This window comes from Glossina fuscipes, unplaced genomic scaffold (assembly GCF_014805625.2).
Source record: "Glossina fuscipes isolate IAEA_lab_2018 unplaced genomic scaffold, Yale_Gfus_2 27, whole genome shotgun sequence".
Classification (NCBI taxonomy): domain Eukaryota; kingdom Metazoa; phylum Arthropoda; class Insecta; order Diptera; family Glossinidae; genus Glossina; species Glossina fuscipes.
Genome location: NW_023998422.1, coordinates 801,253 through 828,031, shown reverse-complemented (window position 1 = coordinate 828,031; position 26,779 = coordinate 801,253). Strand labels below are relative to the sequence as shown.

At 33.8% G+C, this 26,779-nt stretch overlaps 2 protein-coding genes across 2 annotated transcripts; both read right to left on the bottom strand.

The window, feature by feature from the left end:
• Positions 1-9,323: 9,323 nt before the first annotated feature.
• On the bottom strand, positions 9,324-13,707 carry LOC119635781. Its single transcript, XM_038030784.1, has 4 exons — positions 13,086-13,707; positions 11,550-13,020; positions 11,256-11,433; positions 9,324-11,179 (listed from the first exon to the last, which is right to left on the bottom strand). The coding sequence occupies exons 1-4, from the start codon at positions 13,401-13,403 to the stop codon at positions 10,702-10,704; spliced, it is 2,445 nt and encodes an 814-aa protein (XP_037886712.1). The 5' UTR covers positions 13,404-13,707; the 3' UTR covers positions 9,324-10,701.
• An 8,900-nt stretch (positions 13,708-22,607) lies between these two features.
• Positions 22,608-24,977, bottom strand: LOC119635780 (protein tramtrack, beta isoform). Its single transcript, XM_038030783.1, has 2 exons — positions 23,879-24,977; positions 22,608-23,785 (listed from the first exon to the last, which is right to left on the bottom strand). Exons 1-2 carry the CDS (start codon positions 24,851-24,853, stop codon positions 22,739-22,741), a joined length of 2,022 nt encoding a protein of 673 aa, XP_037886711.1. The 5' UTR covers positions 24,854-24,977; the 3' UTR covers positions 22,608-22,738.
• Positions 24,978-26,779: the final 1,802 nt, after the last annotated feature.

The window sequence follows — 26,779 nt, the reverse complement described above, 5'->3', positions numbered from 1 at the left end:
ATACTCCTTCTAAACAAAGTTCGTTCTTTCCATTCCCAGACATGTTTTTCACGTTCTAGTTGCAGTATCCGCAACTCCAGTTTACGCGATGAATCCCGCAAATTTTATTAACTCTAACTGCACACTGCATAAAATTTATATTAATCACTATTATGCAGAAATCACTGTAATCAAAATACAACATTTTTGCTTTTCTTTGCTACTTTTTACCCCACACAGTACAGGATACGTTAATTAGTACCAATCGTATGTAACACGCAGAAGGACTTAAGATGGACCCACTTTTTACTATACCGATCGATTCAGAATCATTATCTGAATTGATCTAAGCCTGTCTGTCCGCCTGTCCTCTGAAGTCCGTCAATGTAAATTTCTCTTCAAACTAATGGTCGCAATTTTTGCGATATTTCGATGAAATTACGTACGTGATGTGTTTCGGGAGGACGAACGCTGTGGAAAACAGTTCGGCTCGGTCCGCTTTTGTGACCGTTCCAAAAAATTGCAATTTTCAAAATTTCTCAACAAACATGGCTAAGCAGTAGTATTTCGGCATACTTAATTGGTGTGAAAATATTAAACCGGGCCTCTCCTATAACGAAAACTGAACCCCATACCACAAAAATGTCTAAATTTCAATGCTTCATGATGAAAATTATATCAGAATATTAATATTAATTTAATGCAGTACAATTAACTGTATCAAATTACGACCATCTCGGCATATTTTTTGGATTCTACCCTAATAAGGATTTTCACGAAAATTTGCAGAGCAGAAAAGTCGAGGTGATGAAGTGATAATGAAAATTTGTCTACAATAATAAGTGCGTATACAAATAAGAATTGTGCTAGACAATGTGGTGTAGGGTATTTTCGACAGGGCCGTGCCCGACTCCAATGTTCTTACTTGTTCACTATTAAGTTTTTAATGAATATTCTTTTTAATAATATTCTAAATTCTCTATCTCTTAATTCGAAATTTACTTGCGTACCATCCGGATCCGTCAATAAATAGTAGGCAAATTTCTATAGACTTCAACAAGAACCTAACGTACATTTTATGTGAAAACGAATGGTGGCTCGGTGCAGTTAGTTAACAAAACCTCGCCTCAGGGATTTGGGGTAACGTGGGCGGAGGAAAGACTACTTTAATGGATTTGTTTTTCGATTGTTGTACAGACGTAAATGCTGGTGATTTTCACAAAAGTTCTTATAAAACCTGCTCTTTATTATGCAAATTAAACATAGAAATCGAGTTCACTTCAACGCTTTCATGACTGATGATTATGAATGGGGGAGTAGGTTTACGAAGTTGAGATTTTAATCACTTATATATATTATACAACCACACATTTTTAAATCTTTGTTTTACCGACGGCTTTGCATGTCCCCCTTTGATCTGTTATTTAACAGAATCGATTATGTTCGATCTGTTATTTAACAGAATCGATTATATTTGATCTGTTATTTAACAGAATCGATTATCTTTGATCTGTTAAGTTGGGCCTTTAACATTAGCTGCTTGGCGTTAACATTTTTGTTGAGTTGGGCACTTAACCATTTATTTATTAAAAGCGACTCTGTGCTTTGCCTATCAACAGGGAATTTAACCATTTATTTATGGCGCCTACCTCAAGGTGGAAAACCGTGCTTATATGCGTACATACCAGTCGGCTGACTTGGTTTAAATAGAAGGAATTATGCGTGCAACCTGTATAATCAGATGTTGGAAGAAGTAAGAGACACTGTACGACTAGTTTGTAATACGTTTGCCTATGCTATCACAAGTCACACAAACTAAGCAAAACTACTGCCGTCAACTCGAGGCAGTTGTTTGGTACATCATGTTAAAAAACACATCCACATGCACACCAAATACAGTGAGTTTCATTAATATTGGCATTTTTCGCGCAAAAGAAATAAACCTCTGTTAAAACTAATCCATTGTCCAAACATGAAAATGTGTGTTACTATGGAGCAAGCAGGCAAACGAACAAAACATTATTCCAGTAGACAAGAAACAAAACAGCATATCATTAAAAATTTCTATTTAATGTAGTATATCTTTTTGCTTAACAACGTCATTTAAACATTTTGACATATTGACAGGAATCTTACTCCATTCTTCTTGTAATGTACTTTCATACCCACCACTATAAGAAGGGGGTGTACTCATTGTGCTTTTTTTCCATAATATATGTAACACTCAAAAGGAAGCTTCAGAGACCATATAAAGTATATATATTCTTGATTTAGCGTGAAATTCTGAGTTGATTTAGCCATGTCCGTCCGTCTGTGTGGTGTATGTGGTTGCCACTCCCCTGATCGCAAAAATGCAGGTATCAACTCCAAATTTGGTAGAAACATTGAAAATTTCTGCATGCAGGTTGGTAATAAAAATGGGCCAAATCGGTCGGAGCGGAAACGCGCAATGGAGCGTGAATTGAACGCAATTTCCATTTTTTAACAAAAGTTTTTCGATTTTTGCTCGTTTCTCGGAAATTATAAAAGTTAGAAGGCTAAAAATTTCCGCATTGACTTTGCGAAGCACTTCGCTCCTTACGTGCAAAAATTGAAAACATCCACCATGCCCACACAAAGTTACAAGTGATTCAATTTTCTTCTTTTTTTTCACTTCTTTGAGGTTCTATGCTTACTTATCACAAGACAAACAAGATCTTCTTAAGTGAAGATATATTATTATTAATATTATTATTATTATTTTAATTTAGACTAATGAATTGAATTTTTAGACTAAAAAAAAGACATTGAGCACTAGCAACACAGGCTATCGGCTCGAAGATATATTATCTGCCTAAAAATGGATTAATTTTAAAATGAAAATTATAAAGAGGGCGATTAACTAACTTTTCCTTAATAGTACCAGCGACATGGGTATCAAATAAAAGAACTTGAAGAGTAGAGTGCGAGAAGCATAGTGGTAGGTATGCGAGATTCGGTTCCCGCCGAATACTATAACTGTCTTATTTGTTCTGAATCGATCGATATAGTAAAAAGTGGGTCCATCTTAAGCCTTACTGCTTGTTACATACGACCACATTAAGTTAATATATCTTTTACCGCAAGCAATGTAGGGTATAATGATGTGATGTGAAATAAATGATAAGCTCATTTTTTTTTTTTTTTGAATTATGGGCACATATGATTCATTTTATGTCGGCAAATTGTTCCTTTTAGTAACCCGTGTAACGATTTAGGATCAATTGATATCTTCATATAACTGAAAGGCTTATCCTACGTTCACAACAATAATCTTGCAAAGTAAATGCTTACAATTGCGTGAGGGTTGACCTATTGATTGCGCCAAATTTTGGGAGTTAATGCGAGGCAATGAACTAATGATAAAGATTTCGAAATATGAAACGTTCGATCACAATGTTTGCCTTTATTCTAAGCAGATTATCCGTTTTATGTTTTCACCAATCAGCGTTAGAAATTGCAATGACATGGGTCCGCTCTACAAGATTCACAGAACGCAAAGTACCTTTATCATGCTTGTCAATCACCACAAAAAATTTAGATTTAATATTTAACTGAAACGATTAAAAGCTAACTATGACTTTTCATTTCAAACGCTTCGCTTTCGCTTAGTTTTGGCGAACACTGTACAAGGGTTGAATGTATTAATATACGATACGTTTAGAAAATTTTGAAGAACGATATGAGCAAAGACAACGAAATACAATACTCGTATGTATATTTGTCGCATCGTCACAACGACTTGTTTTCGGATTTTAAGAGAACATAAAATTCCAAAGATTTCTTACTGAAGAGTATAACAAAGTGCGCATCAGGGAATCATATTACAAACGCGATCTTAACGCTACATTTTATGAATTTTTCCCTCGCTTTTTTTATGAGTTGTTTGAATATGTGTCTTTTACCTATGCTCGGGTTTAAATTTTACATTACATGCTTACTAGTCGCAACTGTACAAATTTGCACTGACTTTAATAATACGCCAAACGATATGATTAGAAATTCTCCAATAAATTTCCTTTGAATGGCATAGTTAATGATTTTTCAATAGTTCAAATGTGATCTGATCCAGTTATTGTTCAATGGCATTCTCCAATGCAAAAAAAGAAAATCATTTTGCAATAGGAAGACATTATCAAAAAAAAAAAAAAAAAAAATTATAATTATAAATTTTTGTCAATTTACTTCTTGAATGTATACTTCCCTACAGACCAAGGCAAAAATGAGATCGTTATCACAAACTACAACCAAATATTAGTAAATGTTTGCCAAGAGTAGTAGTCTTCGATTGCTTTTGTATTAATGAGCTTAAGTTTTAACTTTCTTTCGAAACTTTGCGGCGATGAAGGTTTCAACGCTACCCACCAGGCGGACATTGCTAGCTGGGCTAAGAATCTTGTCCTAACCTTGAATAAGGTTATATGCATTTCATAAGATCAATGCAGTGTACTTCAATAAATCACTTCATCTGTCCACCCGTTGATGATGGGTATAAAATATTAAAAGACTTTATATTCAGATAAGTTATTCCGATGTTCTTTCGAGCTTCCTCTACATGAGATAATAGTTTTCCAGCGCATGCCGACGCTAATCATGGAACGCTCAAAATTCCTCATCTTCCAATTTGATTCCTTTTGTTGTTTATCTGGAGAAAACAGTCCAGCAAACATATTCAGAGGCTTACGGTGATGTCGATCCATCGTATTCTAAGTGTCGTTTGTGGTTTCAACGGTTCAAAAGTGGCGACACGAATTGACTGAAAATGCCATTTTTTGGCCACTTGGTGTAAAAGTCGTCCACGGTACACGGTTGCAATTCGAAAGGGAAGCTTTGTTCAGATTCGCACACCGGCTTAGCTGACACGCGGGTCCGGAAAGTTGAAAAAAATACGTAAATGGTTTGAAGAGTGGGCCGCTGCCAGACCAATATGAATTTTTTCGTCATGATAACGCCATGTTGCCAAAAATATTGTAAAATGTTATAGAAAATGTTAGAAAGTGCAAAAGAGTGATCAAAACTTTTGCAAGCACCTTATATTAATCATATTGATGCCTAAGAAAGCTTGTCTTCTTTTTAAATCATTCATCAAACGTACGGCTTACTTTGATCGTAAAACATAGTGAACATCTTCTCGAATCTTTCTAAAAAATATTCAAAAATCATATAAAAGAATTTTTCAACAAACGTATATATATATATATAGTTTTCCGGACTAATACATGCCAGTCAGTCTAGGTATAATATATTCAGTCAGCTTTAAAGCAGATATAAAGTCAAAAATATGGCTAAAAGGGAAGCACAATTAGGAAAGAGTTTTGCGGAGAAACTCATGAAAAAAATCGGGATTTCTTTTTTTGTTTTCTTCTTTGACTTAAATTAAACTAAAAATATAATATTTGGGAAATTAAGTACGAAAACAATAAATAATTTTCTCTTCTACAAAATTTCCCATCAATAATAAGGCTTTTCGGATACTGCATTAAGTTTTGAGATTCGAATCGAAATTTCGTAACCTAGTATCGTATTGAAAACTTTTTCGATTAGTTTCAATATATTTGAAAATAATATTCATATTTTTTATTTTCCATATGCGTCTTTTACTTATGCTCTAATACAATTTTATTTACAGATATATTTTTAAAGCTTATCATAAAAATTGTGTTAAAAGTTTTTATATTTTTTATTATTATCAATATTATTATTATTGAATTTTTAGATCGAAATTCCTTACGGAGATATTGCATGTACTTACTTATACGTTATATATATATATTTTTTGTAAATTTTTTATTACACTTAACTTTGGAAATTATATATATAATTTTTATTTATTTATTTATTTTTTTTTTACATTATGTTAACAATTTTTTTTAAATTTATTTATTTATTTATGTCAGCAATGTTGACAAATTTATTACAATTTTCGATTTTTGCACAACATTTCATTATTAATATTCGTTTTAAATGTTTTCAGTTTCAGCATATATGTATACATACACATATATATATAAATTTAAAAAATATATATATTCTTTTTTAAACAAGATAAACATAGGTATGTGGATATGGTGGCGTAGAGAATATTGAATGAATTCCAAAATAATTTCAGACTTTAAATTATTGCTACAAAAATTAATTAACGAATCATCAAGTCAATAAGTAATTTAAAATTCATTCCTATATTATTATTATTATTATTATTATTATTATTATGCATAACAGTATAGCAAATGTTTGTGGATATTTAACATAATACTTGATCATTATCTTTTTAAAGTGTAATTACCGTGAAGTAATGTGTGAAAAGGAGGGAGAGACAGAGAGAGAGAGAGAAAGAGAGAAAGAAATTTTGCCAGCAAGTGCTTAGAGGAATGGTATGTACTTAGAAACATGTCATTAAAGAATCCCATTAATGGTTAACTAAAGCGTTACTTTTAGGAAGAATTATCATTGCACCTACGAAGGCTTAGCCCAAATGCTCCCCAGAGTGCAAGCGCCTCATTGAGATAGCATTTTGTAATATATTGCAATCATCCTTTCGGTCAAGACAAGGCCTGCCTGTCTAACACCTATAGCTTCCATCGGATCAAGTACCTTCCCCTTAAGTCACAAAATGAAGCTCTGTAGAAATTCATTTTCAAAAGATTCGTGGAACGTGTCTGACAATAGAACTTATTCAATGATTGAAGAGAAGAACTTTTATAAAAAAATAACCTATGCTTCCTATGCTCCGAAAACTTCAATTGTTTGATTAAGGATGAAACAGAAACTTTTTTGCCCCCAAAAGGACCATATCCCCAATTTTGAAAATACTTCAGCTCCTCTAGAGATTATTAAAAGTCGTTCATCAATTCGGGCATAGCACAACAACTTTATGAACAATTATGCAATACAGATTATCACTGGTGCCGAGTTATGTCACACGTATAAGACGAGATGAGATTACGTGAAGCGTTTTGTGCCATTATGCAAATGCAAATATGATATTAATGTTGATTGACTAAAAATAATCGAACTTTCCTGTGAATAGCTTAGATGCCTATTAAAATGTATGTAAAATATTCATTATTCGAGTAAAAGTTAAAAAAAAAAAATGTATAATGGAAGCGTGGGGTATAGGTACTAAAATATAAATAAAAACTACACAGAAAAATTTTATAATACATTTTTTCGGTTCGAGCCGAAGTTGTAGAAAAAAAAAAAAAAACAATAAAATAATAAAACTTATGTCAAATAAATTCTTTCTATTACCACAAAACTGACTAAACTGTGTGTATTCTTTAACATTAAAATCCAATTTCGTTGAATGCGGAGAATGAGAAAACCTGTCGCGATGCAGGCCTAAGTAAAAATCATTTTCTCATTAAAGTTTTCCTTAATTTCAGATAACTTTCTTTTTTATGCCCTACACGACTAGTTTTACAGGGTATATATATACAATTGTTGGGAATGTATATAACCCATATATGAACTTAAGCTGAAACTAACTTTTATTGTAACGATCAACTCAAAATCATTTTCTGGATCAACTTAACTTAACTGAAAAGTAATCGTATGCCTATATAAGGATTCTTACGACAAATAATCCCGTAAAGGCTCAAGTTTTTTCAATGAATATGAGTCCACAATTTCACATGAAAATCGACCGTAGCAAATTTGGATTAATGCCTTCCTTCTTTTCTTTTAGATTCCGATAGAACCGCACCGATACTTTATATGGCGATAAAGTCCAATTTGCACTTTCTTATGGCAAAAAAATATTGACAAAAAATAATAAAATCTTGACCAAGAAAATTTAATTTGTTACATCTGGATCACACCAATGCACTTTTTGGATACTTCTCAATACACTTTCCATGAAAAAGATTATTGTAAAAATTAGTAAATAAAAATTGTATTAAGCGAAGTGATATGAAAGAAGGCTAGGAAATCGGCATAGCCGGTCTAGTAGTCATACTTTTACTTAATTATGAACGGTGCTCAGTGGTACCTATAATGACTGCTCAATCGGTAAGGCTATAACACTTACCAGCCAACTTGTCGTCACTTCTTATCTTTCCCGCCATTTCTTTCTTTCTGATACATGCCACAGCACATGCGCCTCGAAAATAAGATCGCATTGGAAACTATAATAAGAATAAATTTGCTATGCGGTTTAAATGGAAAACAATCGAACAGATCCCGTATAATATATAGAATATTTGATAATAGCCGACCGGCCGGCCTTGCCCTACTATAATGTGTTTACTTGTTAAAGTTATGGAAGAAGAAGAAACCAAATATATAAGGAAATCTATTTAAATAAGGATGATAAGGATGATAAGGAGAACTAATAATCAAGTGGTTATGCCGCTTTAAATAAGAAAACAATGGAAAAGTTAATTAGGGGAATTATAAAATCGGGAACAATAAAATCACTTTCATTTGTCAAGTAATTAAACAGATTAATTGACATGTTTTAGAATTCCTTAAAGAACAGATGACAAATTTCGTCGTCAAATGTCAGTCGTAATGCCCGATTTATAAACCAATTTTTTTAGACATTTTTCTTCTTGTAGAAAAGATTTCAGCTTTGCCTTTTTGGTAGAAGCATCTTAAGTAATTATTAGGTTTTCAGGAAATCTTCAAAAAAAAAAGTCGAATAACAGGAAAATAATATATATAGGAATTAAATCTAATGTCGTATGTATTCCACAGATTGTAGTATTTATGTGTATAATTACAAATCTTTTCCTAACTCAATCCGGAGATTATAACCCTAGTCATTTGAAGTCAAAATGTAATCTGCTCTGCAGCCATTTCTTCCTCTTGAATGTTCAAAGTAGTCTCAGTCATTACATGATAGTTTGCACTGTTATATTCTAAAAAGAAATATTTTTACATGAAGGATCTTGATTGTAGGTAAACACTTTTCCCGAAAAACTTGACATTGTAATAAATTCGTCTCCTTCAAGGGGAATCTATTACCAATGTTATCTATTTATCTATCGTTAAGGAAAAGAGAGTCTTTTTTTTTTGCCAACTAATGTTGAGGATTTCTTTACATCAATTATCTGGAGTTTATTAAATTTGCTATATCGCTGGTATAGCATCAAACACAATTTTCGAATTGGGACTCCAACTTTGTCAATAACAATATTGCATAATAGATAAGTTATGTCCATAGGATAAGTAAAAGAATGAGAGAAAATGGAAGTAAAAAAGAATTTTCAAAAATCCTAAAATATATGTAGATTGTTTTTATCTTCTGCGCCCGATTTTCAACTTAGTTTTATGAATGTTTTTTAAATTATTTTGTAAATAAAGAAAATGCTTTTTGTAAAAGGAAATTATAAAAATTGCTTAAGACTTCTATGAAGATTTTTTTTATTAAAATTTAATAATTAAAAATGTCTGTAGATATAAATTACGGTGCCGATGCTCATACGGTTAAACTCAGAAATCAACACATCGAGAGAGTAATAACAAGTCATCATTCAAACGACAATGAATTCAAAATTTCAAGATTTTTCGATCCCTTATGCCTCTGCTGTGTAAGAATACTTTAAGATCTACGTAGCTGAGGCAGATGCCCGTCCGCGTCGGGGAAATGCCGTGTCGAATCACCGGCAAATGAATCTCACAATCAATTTTAAATAGTAATAAATTAAATAACATAATAAAATTGCCTTATGCCAATTGATATAGGAGTTATCATAATCAGACAAACTGAAATGAATAAGCCATTGGTCATTATGGGAAGCATTTAATCAGCCTAACCAAAAAAATCATCCGATTTTCGTTTCAAGAAAACCTACACCAAAAATTTAAAGGAAAAATTCATTCGATTTTCGTTTCATGAAAACTACACCCAAAATTTCTAAGAACAATTCATCCGATTTTAGTGGCAAGAAAAGAGTCGCGGTCAGCAGTGAATATTCTGCGACCGTTATATAAAGTAGTACAGTAGTTATCCGTATGCATATCAGATTGCATTACTTGAGAAGCTTTGTGAATTTCTCGTAATCGTAATCGTTTCTAACATTATATTTATATATATATACTTTGCTTATATCCACAAGTTTTTGTTCCACTTATTATAAGAAAGTGCGCTCATGTTATCAATACTTTTTTGGACTTGGGCGATGGATACTTACAACTCATCTTAAGACAAGTGTATAGGTTGCTCATATCTCCTTTTTGTTTTAAGTAGGAATTTACAGAAACACAAAATCTGTAAAGTAATCAATATGTTTATCAGAAGTATTATGACTTAGAAGGAAATATTAAAAATTTTTATAAACGAATCTAATATCGATTTTTATAAATTTTTCAAGTTTAAATTATGATCTTTAAAAGATTTTAAATTTTCTAAAATTTCTCGCTTTCATTTTCTCACAAAATCTCGCTACAATTTCTATAATTCATATTAAATAACTTTAGAATAAGGAAATTCAGTCACAAGTTTAGTAAGGCAGAGGAGATTAATTAACTCAATAGAATATTAATAAAAAAAAAAATAAAAAAATAATAATAAGTAGAATAAACTTAACCCAATGGAAGAATTGGCACAAATTTCTTATCAGGAAGGAGGCTGACAACGTTTTTAAAAATCATTTTCTTTAAATGCTGCCATGAAAATCGCCTCAATATTTTCCTATAAAATTATGATTTCTTAAAAATACCTTTAAAAAACTTTTACAAGAGCTGGTCGCCGACATCAATTCACATCCAGCCCCAGCAGTTGGGATCACGTTGATTTTTAAATTCCACTTGACCGATATGTAATCGTAGATAGGGTCTCTTTAGATGCGCGGGCAAATTTCGGGCGAACTTTTCCATAGATGGGCCCGTTTTGGAAGGCATTTTTGGTAATTGCAAATTCAATATCCTAATGTCATACTTTAGATTGCTGCGCGCCAACGGATGAGCGCTTTTTATACGATTCGTTATCGTCATTGTACGTTTAATACCGATTAATAATTTCTCTCCATTGGGATCGTGACGCTCGAGAGAGCAGTGTTCGATTAATTCGTTTTTTGTTAAAAATTCAAATTTACAATAATTGCAACGATAGTTAATACAACGCCGATGTCGAATCATATGACGGTCCAGTTGATGCTGATACTGAAATGTATTTCCGCACTTATAGCATAAATAACGGCCGCTATTCTGACGATCCAAATGATAATCGAGAAATACTCTATAAATTTTAAATTTTATTATTAAAATATAAATGTTCAATGACTACTACTTGCTGCATATATATATATACTTACTTGCTGGTAAAACAATTGCCGCATTTTTTGCAATAGAACCAGGATTTCTTGAAGTGCTCCAAATAATCGTGTAGCATGATTTTCGGCAGGGTATCAGTTTTAAAGTCGCAATCAGTCACGAAACAAGTGAATGATTTTGAAATTATTTCTAATTTTAAGCGATCCAAAAGGTAAAGATCTGCAAATAATTTATTAATAACTTTTTAACTTTTACTCCTTTACACTCGATCCTTATTAGGATGATATTGTTTCAATATTAAATTTAAGTTAATTTTAACTTCTGATTCGACTTACCATATTCTTTGTCTGTATGTATTTGTAAATGCTCGTCATCATCGAATGGATAATAATCAAAATTGTAGTCAAACTGTGATATGACACTTTGTGAATTGCTATGCTCTTCCACCCACTGTCCAGTGAAACTTAAGCGCCTATGGTACATGGTGTCTGGGATAGATACCTCGTCATCATCATCGTCCTCTTCATTATAACCGTAAGTATCAACAGCACTTTCGGAGTCACTATGTTCATAATTTTCGTTGAAGCTACTTGGCGCCTGCGGCACGCTTTTATTGTCTATGCTTTTCCGTTTATTTTGTTTAGTCTTCTTGGCAACACTTTTGACGGAACGACTTTTCTTTGTTTTCACTCCTTTTTTAGTGGTTGATTTGTTGGGTTTACTTTTGGGTTTTTTTGTTGATTTTTTTGTTGTTGTCATTATTGAAACTGCCAGACTGGATCCGATTGATAAAGCCCTCGATCTAGCCCGAGTCATACGTCTTGCCGGCAATGCCGGTTCATCATCTTTAGGATCCGGCGTACTTACCGCTAGCTTAGCCTCTTGCTTGGCTGCACATACTACACGATGAAATTCAAATTCGTATTTGCTGGTAAACTCATCGCCACAAATGTCGCAATAGAACCTTTGCAGATGTATACGCCTGTGCTCCCTCAATTTGTTTAGTGAATCCACAGTTACAGCGCAAGCATTGCAGTGGAAAAGGCGTGGTGTGGTGGTTGTTTGCGTTCGATTATTATCTGCAGGTGTGGGACGACAATCATCTGATCTAAATTCGGGCGCCAGTTGACTTTCATCGTCTGCTTCTAAATGGGTGCTCTTAACACTACGCGCTGAAGTCATCGATTTAGCGTAGCGTTGTGAAGATTTGCAGCGTCGCACATGTTTTGTATGATAGTCTTTGCGCCAATAAGTGCGACTACAATGTGGGCATGCCAGCTGGACAGGTATTTTACGTACCCGAGCATAACTTTGTTTACGATTTGCTCCCCCCGATTCAGTTGTCAAAGGTGAAACGTTTCTTTCTTCGTAAACTTCCAACATAGAATAGTTGTTCATCGTTGGCAAGGGTGGCATTGGTGCGTTATTGACATTTTCGCAGTGTTTCACTCCATTATTGCTTGTTTGCTTTCCAGATACCTCCTCGTTGCTGTTATTTGTTTTCATCACTGGAGAGCAGCTACGTTCCAATACGGGCGTATGTAGAGGTGTGTCTTCTGTTACAGGTATAAGAAAATTATTCGGACTAGTATCAGGCGTAAGTGATGTTATCAATAATTCTTGATGGTGCTGATGGGGTATAAGTTGCTTTTGTTGTACATTTGTTGCCGCTGAAGTTAGTTGAGCACTCTGCGACGATAATTTTTGAAAACGCCTCCCTATTGACATTGTAAGCTCTTTATGAGCGTTGATCTTGAAAATGCATTGCACACAAATCGAACTTAACCAGTTTTGTACATTTTCTTTCTAAAGGGGAATTATAAAGTTATGGATAAAGGAATTCAATAACGTATTTTTATTAAATAACTTACCGACAGATGCCAATATGTCATAAGTGTTTCGTTCATTGGAAGATTTTTTCGCATATCAACCAGGCGGTTTCCCTGGTCGCGCATACACATTGAGCAAAATTTGGCGACTTGAGCCTGCTCCTCTACTTGCTTCGGTAGTTCCATCTTATCTTTATTTAGCAAATCGTTTATAATACCATTCTGGTATATAGACGGCTGTTCAGGTGACATTCGAGCAAACGCCTCCTGGTCACACTTCACAGGCGTTTCTTGCTTACGTTTCTTACTGCCTATTTGTTGGGCTTTTCTCGCACTTCGTAAACCTACTCCGCCATTCATAATTATGGTTCTAAATGTTTGTTGTTCTTAAATGTTTCTTCTCTATAAGAAATTGACTCCCGTATCTTATCATATACGAAATAAACTAACATTTACCATAAAAGGTATTACAAACGTTTTGTCTGTTTGGCTAATTGCCTAGCAAACGAACTTTTAACCATATTTCCGCTTAACTTCCATTAATTTTTTCTTATTGTAAATATATCGTTTTAAATGGCTTTTTTAGGCTTGCACTAATTAAATTACAAAATTCGATTTTAGTAAATATTATATTTAAATTTTCAGTATTTAGTGAAATTTTTACGAAAAAGAGCGGCTTCACGTAAATTAATTTTACTCGCAACAACGCTCAGCTGTTGTAGTGATTTGACGTTTATCTAAGATTTTTTTTAGATATAAGAAGATTGTCAAGTTCAAGTTGCGACTGTTTTGTGACATAATTTTTTTAGAGGTACAAAGCGAATTTGCATAATCTTTTGCAAACTGTTCCCCAATTTAAACGTCGAAGAGTGTATTTTGTTTATGTCGTGCTGCATTTTTCCAATTGAAATATCTCAAAAGCATGTCTCATTCCAATAGTCCCATTTTTAACACAGAGGTGTTTAAAAAGCCACTCAATGAAATTGATAAAGAAAGAAAATTTATTTAGATTAATTTTTAGCATTAAAGTAGCCGTTTTGATAGCAAATAGTATAGATTGTATAGCAAGCATCTCATTAGTTTTATTTTCATGCAGTCCAGATTTTATTTTTCGCAGAATTTTTGAAAAGTTATGGGAACTCTGCAGAATATAGAAAACGCGCCTTCTTGATAGCGTTGATTTTTTATTTATTTATTTTTTTCGGAATAAGTTGGGAATGAAATAGACAGTTTCATTTGTTTTTAATTTAGCTGACAACAACAAAAGGACCTCCAAAGGAAGACACAGTAAAGCAAACGACGAAATTTTGAATAACACAAATATATTTACATATATATACATATATTTGAGTATACTTAAATGTTAGGGTTAAACTGTTTAGAGAATGAAGGTGTACAGTTGAGACACTACCGCTTGCTTAGAATTTTCACAAAATAATTTCTTTGCTACCTAAATTGTAGTTGAATTAAATGAACATCTTAAGGCAAATGTAAAAATAACTCACGTTCAGTTTTTCATTTCTATTATTTCTTTATGTTCAATATATTACAGGCTTGAAATTAGCCTACTCCTGTAGCACATATTATTGTCTTTGCTAAAAGGTTCGCATCCATGCTAAGGCGATTGATAATTGAATGTTATTGAAAGAACAAAATGTTGAGAAAATTTAAAATAAAAGGTGCCATCATAAATAAAAAAATGAATTATTCTACTCACTCTATTTACCATATAGTGCATGTGTAAATTTGCGCCAATACAAAGTGTGTTATAGAAAATTTTAACGAATTTATACAAGTGTACACTTCTTTGAAATGTTTTAAATGACGCTTAACCGTATCAGAAAAACGTAATTTCATTACTATCATTGCCAAAATCACCACAGTATGTCCTCTCTGTATACATAGATCACTAAATGCAAAATGTTTCAAACATGTTGCTAGTGAAATATTCCATCCTGTATACGCAATGGCTTTGTTTTTGTTCAACATGTATTTCTAAGACTACACATCATGGGATATGTTTATAATAGTAGAATGTTTTGAATAAAATTGTACGAAGGTCCGTTAACGCTATAGAAAATGCCTTTCCTTAAAATATATTCGTCAAGGTTGTTAATTATTTGATTATATTTGGTTGACCTAATCGAGCTGCGGAGAAGCATAAAACAGTATTGCAAGCTCATCGTACCATTATCTTATTGTTGCAAATCAATAAGAAGTCAATCAATCTTCTTTTCTTAGTAGTAGTAGCCTTCAAAAACATTGATATTGCAACAAATATGGGCAACAAAAACATTATGTATATAAGATGAAATATTTCATTAACAACATTTATGCAACATTTTGCATTTAGTGTGTTATGTAGACAGAGAGGCTGTATTTGGGGCGAAGTTTGCAGTAATAGGCCCTACATATAGTAATGAAATTAGGCTTTTCTGATAGGGTTCAGCATTTTTCAAGACATATCCGAAATCTGTAGTTTAGTAATGTCTCTGAAAATTGCTATAACACGATTTGGAAATTGCATTCTTTCAACGTTAATGTTTTACATGAGGCTTAGCAGGAATAACTTGGCTTTTTTTTGCATTTATGATCGTAATTAAAAGTTTAATTTGTTTTATATATGCACGCTTGCTTCGCAATAAATCGTAACTTAGCAAAGACATTTTTAGCGAAGATCTTTGACGGCCTCTCTTCATTTCGGTAATATATTCAATATATAGTTTTCAAGTTTGTTTTCGCGTATTAACTTTTTTTAATTTTTCTATTAACTATTCAAATATTTTCATTTTTTCACAATTAAAACTATCAAAAGCTATTTTTCGACTCGCCTGGTTCGCATGTGTGGCCACCTTACCTATAAATACAGCGCTTTACTTATCGCATGAAGTAAAATAAAAACAAAAAAAAGGTTGATTTTTATTGTACATCTGCATTATAAATGGAAGAGTACGACATTCAGGCGTTACAAGCGGAGCAGGACGCCGGCTGCATTCTTAGCAGAAAAGAGCTTTTTTTTATTTAAATGTTATCCATGATTTTTGGTGACCAGGGCTGAGGAGTGACAACGCCAATGGATATGATTTTGCATAGGGACAACCAACTCCTCGACACTACCGCTGCGGTCTTCTAGTTCCTCTAGCTGCTCAACAACGCCGCCATGATTATGGTTTTGCTCGTCAACAACAATGAGCGTTCTCCGTCGAACCAGCTGCCACTACTTATGCTACTCATTAACAACTCATAGGAAAAAAATGAAAAAAAGGAAAAAATTTAAGGAAAAAGAAAATAGTTTAACTTTATGAAACCCCAATATACTTGTTTATACCTTAAATTACTGTACTACAGGCATTGCGCAAATTTTATTTACCTGACAAAGGCAATGATCTGTGGCACTGGTCGAGTACATTTTCTTGCTCTCATCATATCAGACCGTGATGCATGAAATTAAAATAAAGGAATAGGAGCAAAAGGAACCAATCCGGCTGTGGCTGAACATATTGTACCCATCTCCTTTTCCGCAAATAAATGAAACTTCGATGCTCTATATTGTCGAAGAAGCGTAGCCGAGTTTTTATTTTTGTTCGTATATTGTGTGTGCATATTTTTTGCAGTTATTTCTGTTGTATTATGTTGTATTGAGTAACAAACAATTGAAAGGGAAAAATTAAACTTTTCTTTGCTTTTTGATCTGAAAACAGACAGTGTTCGCAGTTTAAATGGCACGTGTTCTTCGATCGTTTTCTCCTATTTTCAATAACAGTTCGCATGCGAAAACTTCCACTATTGATAACTTTATTTTTGGTGCCTGGGGTCACAAACAGACGGACATGCGTAAATCAATTCAATATTTGAATTTTCGACAAAATTCTTTAAGAACGAATGCGAAGAAGAACGAAGAAAGATTAAAATCGATAAGACTAAGAACTAGTGTTCAAATATTGTAGCTTTCACTCAAACTTTGTGAAAAGACTTCTTTAGCTTGTCATCAGAATATGATGATGAAAAATTTTACCATTTCAGTGCTCGTTACTACTGGATCGCTTTTTAATCAACCGACTGCAATAAGTAAATATAAAAAAAAAATTTGGCAATTTTTAAATATATTTATTAGCAGCCTAAACGAGAAAGAAAAATATTTTCGGCAGTGACCGAATTTTTTTTACCCATCACCGTCATCCTGAAAAAGATGGAAATAGTAAAAGAACAAAATTTTCATGCTCTTGGTTAGGGAGCGGGCGCGGACGCGGCTGCTTTTTTCTATTTTTTGCCGCACACCTACACCTACATGTGGGCGTGGTAGGCGCTCTTGGCAAATTTTAAGTCACTTCCAAATTCTTCTCTAAATATGTAGCCGATAACTTCATTTCCGCTAACGGGAGAATGTTTACCATAAATACTGCGAAATTGCGCAGACAGGTGGATGGACAGACTAATAAATAGGCATTTTTATATACGATCTAAATTGGAAACTGACCAAGTATTTATATACTTTGTGGAGTTTTTGATGTTTGTTTCTATTGGTAAACCAAATTTTAATACACTACGTTGTTGGGTAGGCGTGGTCAATTTTTTCAACTACTATTTTTTTAAAAATAGTACTACAGCATCGCCCATAGAATATGCTTTCAAATTTTTATACATTTGTCTGTTATAGTTTATGAGTAATGAGTGAAAAATCAATTTTTCATTCATTTTGGAAAACAGATGTGTCTCAGTAGCGCTGCGAAAGGCTCCTTCGACCGATTTGACCCCATTTTCAATACCAACTTGCGCGTAAGAACTTTCAATGATTCTACCAAATTTTAAGTTGATAGCTTCATTTTTGTGGCGAAGAGATTGTTTATTACAGATGGACAAACGGACATGCTTAAATAGATTTAGATTTTGATGCTTACTAAGAATACATCTCTGGACATATGACTGCTTTGTCACTTGTTGTCGCCAATCTACATAGAGGAGAAAAACATTTTCATAATTGCATCAAACGTCATTTTAAGCAATGCGAACAATTTGTTATTTTTATGCAAGATGTCCTTGGCCGAGTGCATCAAGTTGTTGTTGTGATTAAAGTAAACATTGTAGGTTCTCAAGGTGACGAGCCTAATGCTAATAGTGCGCGGTAATGTAACAAAAACAACTTAAAAGCTTAAAACGTCTTCAGCCTGGATCTCTGAAACTAGACCAAAAAGGCCATGACTCAAATGTTAAATCAGCTATCAGCAACCAATTTGAACTTTTTCAAACTTATAATCGTGATGTGCAAGTTGATAATGACAACAACGGAAACCACTGCTAAAATATGTTCCAGATCTAATGGATGAATAAAATCCTCAATAGTATCGGTTATGTTGTACCGAAAGATTAGTTTAATTATAAACGTCCAGAAGACAATCGCGTTAAGTTTATGTTAAAGAGAGGTCAAGTGCTTGGGTTATTGTACGATAGATTTTCACATGTGTCAATTGAAAGACGAACATGTTCACAGTATATGTATACTAATAAATGTATGGTGGTAATAGTAGTAGTAGTTGTGGTGGTAGTTGTGGTAGTAGCATAGTAATAAAAAGTTCACAACATTCTACGCCTACTGTTGATATTAAATCAGAAATGATTTTCTCAGGATGTCAAGCACACAATATTATTAATCTTCGCCATAGGGTAACAAGAGAGCCTCTGTCTGTGTTTTATAATGACCTGGGCCCTAGACCAAACAACGGGGCAGTGTTTAATAGCGGACATATTAATCAGGCTATCATTTCTCTTCAAGCTCTCAGGAAAACAGTCGAGGCGTCAACTTTTTGCCCAAACCAAGACCTATTGTAAGGGGTCATGAAGGTATACATGTGGTCTAGTCTCGTTAATATGAGAACAATACCAATCCCGGGCCTATGCAGAGAAATCTAAGAATTCATGATGGAATCATGGAATGCCATATGAGTGATAAAATAATCCACAAACCAGTTTTTTTCCTTGTGCAATATCAACGTGTGGTATTAACATTGTGGGCATGTCTTCTCGAGTGATATGCCTCATTTTCAAAGTTAACCTGCGTGCAAGGATTTCCAATGTTTTCACCGAATTTGAAGCAACTTGAATGTAATTTTTACTACAGACGGATAGACGGATATGCTTAAATCGAACCAGAATCAGATGCTTATGAAAAATATATGTATTTTACTAGGTCTCTGAAGCTTCCTGGTAGATGTTGCAAAAGTTTTGAAAAAGATTTCATATTTCGGTGATGGGTATAATAGAAACAAAATGCAGCAGTGTCAACTTACGCCGACCGTAAGGTATTCGCACGAAGCTTCTTAGACGAATGTCGCTGGCAAATTTTAAAAATGGTTGTGCGTTTGTGATCCAAGTGATCCAGATAAGCCGAAGCAGTAGGCAAAGTGTTTTTGCGTTGATTTCTAAGGCCGACTATTAATACCGTATATCGATCCAAGATGAGCGTGACTACTTTCTTTTCTCTACTTTCTGTTTCTTTTCGTACGAATGTCTAAGACTTCCTTTTTGAGTCTTCTTCACATGATTACAAGTTTACTGGCAAGCTGGTCGTCTACGACCAGGCAGAGAAATTCTATCAAACCACAAAAGTTGGTGACGGGATCTGAAATGATTTTTGAACAGTTAAACGGTAGCCCAGTTAATGTTAATGTTCTTAAGCTTATCTGAGTGGCTCCTTTGCTCCTAAAGGAATACTTCGGCATATCTATATATATGTATGAAGTATGAAGGCAAGTAATGCGTATACTTTTTGCCGCAATGAGCTTTTGTTAAGGCTTTTGCTGATGCCTGCAAATTAACGAAATTAAATCTTAGGGAGACGCTAGTGGTACGCTACTCATTTTTCTCGCAATTCTATTGTAATTGAATTATATAACGAAACTTTTTCAAATTCTTAATTTCTGGTTTTTTTTTTTTTTTTTTTTTTTTTTTTTTGATACACTTCTTCTTCCTTTCCATTTTTATTACAATTCAATTGATAGTTGATATCGTGCAGAGAAACATTAAGTGAAGATCACTTCAAAAATTACAATAAGTTTTTATTAAAAATAGATTATAAAAAGCATTTATTTTTAAAAATAAAAAATAAATGAAACAAACATAAAAAAATATATTAACGGCATAATAATAAGAATAATAGTAATGAATATATAATTAACTAAATTTTTATTTTACTTACAAATTAAATTATTCTGATTCAATCGACTAAAAATCAAGTAAGGCGTACATTAAAAAAAAAAAAAAAAAATCAAACAGTATCCTATTGCATTGCCCCCAGCTCAGTCAAATAATAAAAACGTATTTAGTTAACATTTGTTTTTTTTGTTTCTTTTTTTTTTTTTTTTGTTTAAAGGCCTTTTTTAAAGAATATTTGTACAATGTTTATGTGAATAATGATGGATCATTGTTTCTCTTCACATTTACCCGACACCATTAAAAATATACTGTCTTTGCATTACAAGTCCGAAGACCATAGAGCCCCATAAATGAATGCGAATGAAATTTCAACTAATTTCAGACATTCGGTCTTTTGGTCATCAGTGCTACCTATGCATGGGTCTCACCGAGTGATCGGAATTGGCCATGTGCGCGCTCATCGCCTGGTTCCCTATCGTGCCCATAACCGTAACTTTCGTAATATTTTCGTCTCTTCAAAAGCTAACTCAGACGTACGTACTTCCGAAATGATGGCCAGGTTTTGCGCTTATTGTATATTTATTTGTGGCGTAATGGATGCTCAAGATTCGCCTTAAAGCGAGCGTAACAGTTTCACCTTTTTTATCTCAGTCGTTTGATCCTCTTACATCCCAGACTATGAGGTCAGTCTTATTAGTAAATTAAATTAATCCAAAATCGGAAATTAAACGAGAAAAAATTTAAAACTAATTTTTTTGTTTTTTTTTTTTTCGTTTTTGTTTTTTACAAATTTTATTAAACCATATTCGGTTTTTTTTTTTTTTTTTTTTCTTTTTTGTTGATGGTGAGGTAGTTTTGTTTTAGCGATGAACGATCATGCACCAGGTAAATATATATATATATATATATAGCATATATATATATACATATATATACTTATATGTTGAACTGCATTTTTTTTCGTTTATATATAAATTATTTAAAAATAAATATATCAACTAAGATTTTTTAAATAAATCACTGGATTTTGTAACAAATTCCTTTTCTTTTGTTTACGTATCTTTAGGAAAACGTCTTAAATGCTATAAAAAAAAAAGAATTGATTTTAAAAAAAATATTGTGTTTTTGCAGTTGTAGTAAGTAAATATGATGGTCAAGAGTGTGTGTTTGTGTGTGTGTATGTTGATCTGAAGAATTTCAATTTCTGATATTTTCCGAATTAAAAACTTTCTTATTAATGAATGTTGCAGCGACTGCTGCTTATGGGTTTTTTTCTTTTTTTTTTTTTTATAAATTTTCTTTAACTAATTTTATTTTTTAGGCACAATGTGATGTTGCGTTTGTTTTTTTTTTCTTTTTTTTGTTTGCAATAATTACCGCGAAAATGAAAATGTTCTTTTTAAAATTATTGAAGCTCAGGCAGAGTTTATGAAAGCAATAAGAAGAAAGCTTTTGTTAAGCTCTCCTAGCAGTGAGATCGCAATATGCAAATATCTGATCTATTAAGAGTGACCCACCCTTTCTCTTCTATGTAAAAAAATTTGAGAGGATTCTTTACTTTAGGACATCTGCTTAGAGATTAGTCAAACTGAAATGGTGTTGTATCGCAATAAAATTTGCTCCTTCAATACGCGTTCTTTGCTTAGAAGAAGAGATTTACAATTCTACGTTCTCTCTGTGTTACAAGTTTTCTAAGTAAGAGATAAAATTAAAATCCGGATAATGAAGTTAGCTTTCGCGTACAACCCGCTGAATAATCGGCAAAAGAATTCATAAAGGAATTCAGGAAGAGAAAAAAGTCCTCTATTCCGCGGGTATACTTGATATAAGAGAATATCGTCTTCAGAGCTCAGAATGTTTTAACGGAAAGACAAGACAGATGTTATTCTATTTATTAAATGTTAAGCAACAATTTCCGAATGTAAGATCGAATTAGTGTACTTTTAAGAAACAATGAGCTTTTTCCTTCTCTTTAATGCAAGAGAGCAGAAGAGGTGGATAGAGAGTGCGAATTAGACACAGGTAGAGAGAGATAGAGAGAGAGAGAGAGAGAGAGAGAGAGAGAGGGAGGGAGGGAGAGAGAGGCAGAGTGATAGAGGAAGTATTTCTTTCTTTTCCTTGATTTAAGGAGCAAAAGAAGAAGAGAAGTTACAAAAAGCTCACAAAAGCCTTTTTTCAATTCCAGTTCAAACACGGAGGAGAAATATTATTCCATCAGAGTTTATCCTCTATACCGTTAAACACTGAGCTTAGTGTTTAGTTAATTTAGTTAGCGTATTTATTATTGCATTCCGATTTTCTATTTAGATGTGTTTGCTGCCGCGTGTATATGTGTGTGTGTTTGTGTAACCGTGTTTGAGAAATTTCGACTAAATAACGTATTCACCATTTTTTTTTTTTTTTTTTAATTGTTTATAACCACTGTTTTCTTTTCCTTATTTTTCTTGTGATTGCTTTTCCTGGTCCTTGCTGCTGTTAACGCGTATTGCGTGAAATAAGGCATCGTAAGTATCGGCCGCATATTGCCAAGCCATAGTCAACATTAATCAATCGCCTCGTACATCATCGACAACTTCCCTTTTCATTGCGGACTCGGGAATAAATTCATCGCTAAGATTTAATGGCAACTTAGAGTTTATTATAACAGTCCTTTCCGCCTCTTGCGAACTGCGAGGTTGAGACATTGCTGGCAATATGTTAGTCGACAGTGGCCGTTGTTCTCTTTGTTCTACGGTTAATGGCGACTTAATCGTTTTTCGATTGATTGTTAGATCTTGGGCATGATTATCGTCATCAATGTCCATGACTTGTTGATGCCTCTCAGGATTGTTACCGCTGCCGCTACGTTCTAAGCCTTCAGGTTCGTCTATATGCATCGCGTTACAATATTTGATTAAAGGAAATGTGGCTGGGCTAGGAGAACGGGCGGCATTGCCATTTGCTCCTGGATTTGTGGATATATGATTGGCAGCCGCTTGAGCTACTGCTGCTAAGGCCATTGCATGTAAAGCTTCTCGGCCGGCTATATCGCCCCCGCCCCTACTTTCTAATGCTTGTTGTAAGAAGGCACGATCCAAAAGAGTTGGATGAGCCATGGCTTGTGGCAAATGGTGGGGTTCACTGGGGCGCTGTAACTGCTCTTTTAGCTCACTGTTTTCGCGATTAACGTCATGCATAGCGGCAGCGGCTGCCATTGCTACCGACGTTGACGCCTGACCGTAAGTATGAGCATAGGGGAAAGCTGCCGAAGATTCCACATTGGTTGGACTCCGCTTCAAAGCACGATTGATTGGACGACCTGTGGTTATGCCTAGTTTTTTTACTTTATCGTACAATGTTCTTGAGGGTACACCAAATTTTTTCGATGCTTGCAAAGCGGTCATACCCTGCTTCACACACTGAATAGCCGACATAATATCATTGCGAGTATATTGTTTGTAGCGCTTCCATTCCGGTTTCTGATTTCCTGTCGGTGCGCTGTTTACATTGCTATCGTAACTACTGCTACTGCTTCTATTTGCGAACGTCCCCTCATCGTCAAAGGAGCGATCGGTCAAAGGTGAGTGCTGTTCATCATGCTGTTGCTGCGGAAGCTGCGAATGACGATCAGGTTGCTGCATCAGGTTTTTTAAATTTCTTAATACTTTGTTAAAAAATTTCATATAGATAATCATGGAGGCACTTACCCGATTCCCGCTGTAATCAGAACCGTTTAAACTAAAACCATGACTACTTTGACCTACCATATGCGCTGATGAGCTCACATCTCCTTTCGTTGACGCCGCTGCTGCTGTCGCCGAGGCTGACGTGCTAGGTAGAACTAAAGGCAAGGACTGCGACGAATCGGCTGGATTAGTGTGGCCTAAAACATTACGCAATATGGGAGTGTCTTCGCCATTTACTATATGGGGGAAAGCGGACATTTCCGCCGCATGTTTTAACGAATTTAGATCGTTGCCTGCATCGTACACCGAATTGATCATGGCAGCTGCGGCCGATGATGGCGACATAGCCCATTGATTAACTGGAGCTGACGCGATTAAACCAAAGTTTCGCGTACTACTCGGTGAAATATTCGAAGAGGTAGATATTAAAGACGTCTCATGATGATCCAAGCTATCGCTATCTTTTGTTACTCGAGGAATTTGAGCACAATTGGATGATGTTGAAGCCGGAGACCGGTATAGAACGTCTGGACTTATTGGTCGTGTGCAATGATCAACTGCTCTTTCATTGCATTCGTCGGCTGCCTTACTAAATTTCTCTTTAAGATCGGCCATATCAAAAAGCCCCTTCACCTTCAATTCTTCGGCAATTCGCATTATTCTTGGTATTAGACTTTGGGTTACATCCACCTCACCGGTATACATATACTCAAGTAAAGCTTCCATTTCATATTTTTTAACTCCAGGAAATATTATGCTACAATGTTCGCCCGGCACATCCTGAAGTATACTATGAAAATAGGGTGAATTGGCTGCCAATACGACACGATGAGCTTTAAATTTTTCATTATCATCAACAATTATCGTGCAGTCGACATAATTCTCTCTTTTGTAGAGGACATCTAGTATATCAACCAAATTCGATTGATGCAGATTCCAACGCAGACAATAAGTTTGCGGCTCGCCCAAAGGAGGTCCGGGTGGCGGGCCCTCCATTGTGTAACTAGATAATTGTTGAATATCTCTCTGATCTTGTGGCTGTGGCAAGACCGGTGTTGAAAAATTCGAATAGCCGGAGTAACGAGCGAAATATTTACGAAATTTGAGAGCCAGCTTAACCCGTTTCCAATGAAGCGTTACTAAAAATGGAAAAGATGGAAAGATGGAAAACGATGAAATGAATTAATTACAAATAATGTCCTGAAATGCTGGAGATTTAGAATTTGGAATGAAAAACCATTTTTCTTCTTTTTTTTTTTTTACATTTTTTCCTTTGCTGCGCTTCGATTTGTAAAATATTAATTGAATAATTGCTCGTTCAGTTCAGTTACGACTTTTGAAAGAAAATATTTGCAAATACTTTCAATGTATGGTATGTTGGAATCAAAAAAAATTTTTTTCATTTTTTTCAATAATGAACAAGTGCAAACGTTTTCGGTAGCAAAAAAAAATATTTCCTCAAAATGTATGTATGACATAAGCATGTACATAATATATGTATATATAAAGTCCTGCATGTAAACGTGAAAGTGAAAGTAATGTAAATAACGCTTGAAATGAAATCGCTTTTATTTTTGGATTTTTCTGAAAATTTTGTTTTATAAACATACTTATGCGTGCACAGTCTTATGCTAACAGCCAACATATCTACTTTGGTATGAATGTGTGTATGCATAGAAATGAAAATATATTTACATTTTGCATATACATATACATGCATATATATATATATATACATGTGTATATAAGTACTTCATCCCTAATATTCATATTCACGCTTTCAATCGTTGAACTTCAAACGAAAGTGAAAATCAACCGGGAAAACTGTGGAGTTTTCCTCTTATTTTTTATATTTTATTTATGTTTTGTTAAATGTCTTCTCCTTAATTCGGTTTCTTTTTTTACGTTTTCATTACATTTTTTAACGTGGTCGACGTATGGGTCTCAATCGAAAAAGTTTTGGGGGTGACTTATACTTACATACATACGTACATATATATATGTATATATTTTTATATACATATTTATTCAATGCTGTCGTATGACATTAAAATAATTTTCAACGCATCGATCATAGAAAGGATCTCAAGGACAACAAAAGAAATTTACTCATAACATGCGTGCATATGGTCTGTAAATATATTTATGTACGTTCAACAAGATATTTATAGACTTTGAATAACAAATGTTCGACATATGTGAAATATTCAAGTGTGGCTCAAATGACTTTGCAACCTCCATATGTTGGACAAATTGCAAAAGTAACATAGTTTCCTTAGAAAAAAAAAAAAAAAAAAAATAGAAGAAAATTACAATACATATGAAGATCGCGATAGTAATGTTTAGTTTAAACAATTTTTCCTCTTTAAAATAAACAACAAAAAGTATGTTACACTTCTGCGGTGGTAAATAGTAAAAGCGGTCTATAGATCGATTGTATAAGAATAACACGTACAGCAGCAGACGTTCGCAATTTTGAAAGAAAAAATCTATGACAAGAGGTAAGGAAAGCTGAAGAGTAACTTTGTAATACTTATATAAGAAATGCCAGATCAATCGGGATTAATATAACGAAAGCGTTGTCACAGGATCTCGCGGTTTAAATCATCCATCCATAATTGTCAAAACTTTGTCAATTTAATATTTTCAAGGCTTCCATTGTCAATCAATTTGAATGCGAAAATCGTATTTCTTCTTCTTCTATTTAGCATAAACAACAAACGCAAAATTCCCAAGGCCCAATGTGAATGCAAAGTTCTTTTGTTCTTAGTTTCTTTGTAGTTCGTAATTAAACTATATTTGATTGTCTTGTTAATTTTGCTTGTTATATGTCCGCCACGTTTTTTTTTTTTTTTAATTTTTATCAATTTTGAATTTTACTCCTCAATCAAGTAGTATAGAAAAGCGAGAGGTAAATTTTGT

What these genes read in the sequence shown, in the direction of transcription:
- LOC119635781 (XM_038030784.1), bottom strand. Translation starts at nt 13,403, where the DNA reads ATGAATGGCGGAGTAGGTTTACGAAGTGCGAGAAAAGCCCAACAAATA. An exon ending in TGACATATTGGCATCTGTCG is followed by an intron (nt 13,021 to 13,085) that starts GTAAGTTATTTA and finishes ATTCCCCTTTAG; the next exon opens with AAAGAAAATGTACAAAACTG. An exon ending in ACATACAGACAAAGAATATG is followed by an intron (nt 11,434 to 11,549) that starts GTAAGTCGAATC and finishes AATTATTTGCAG; the next exon opens with ATCTTTACCTTTTGGATCGC.
- LOC119635780 (XM_038030783.1), bottom strand. Translation starts at nt 24,853, where the DNA reads ATGGAGGGCCCGCCACCCGGACCTCCTTTGGGCGAGCCGCAAACTTAT. An exon ending in CTGATTACAGCGGGAATCGG is followed by an intron (nt 23,786 to 23,878) that starts GTAAGTGCCTCC and finishes CGTCATTCGCAG; the next exon opens with CTTCCGCAGCAACAGCATGA.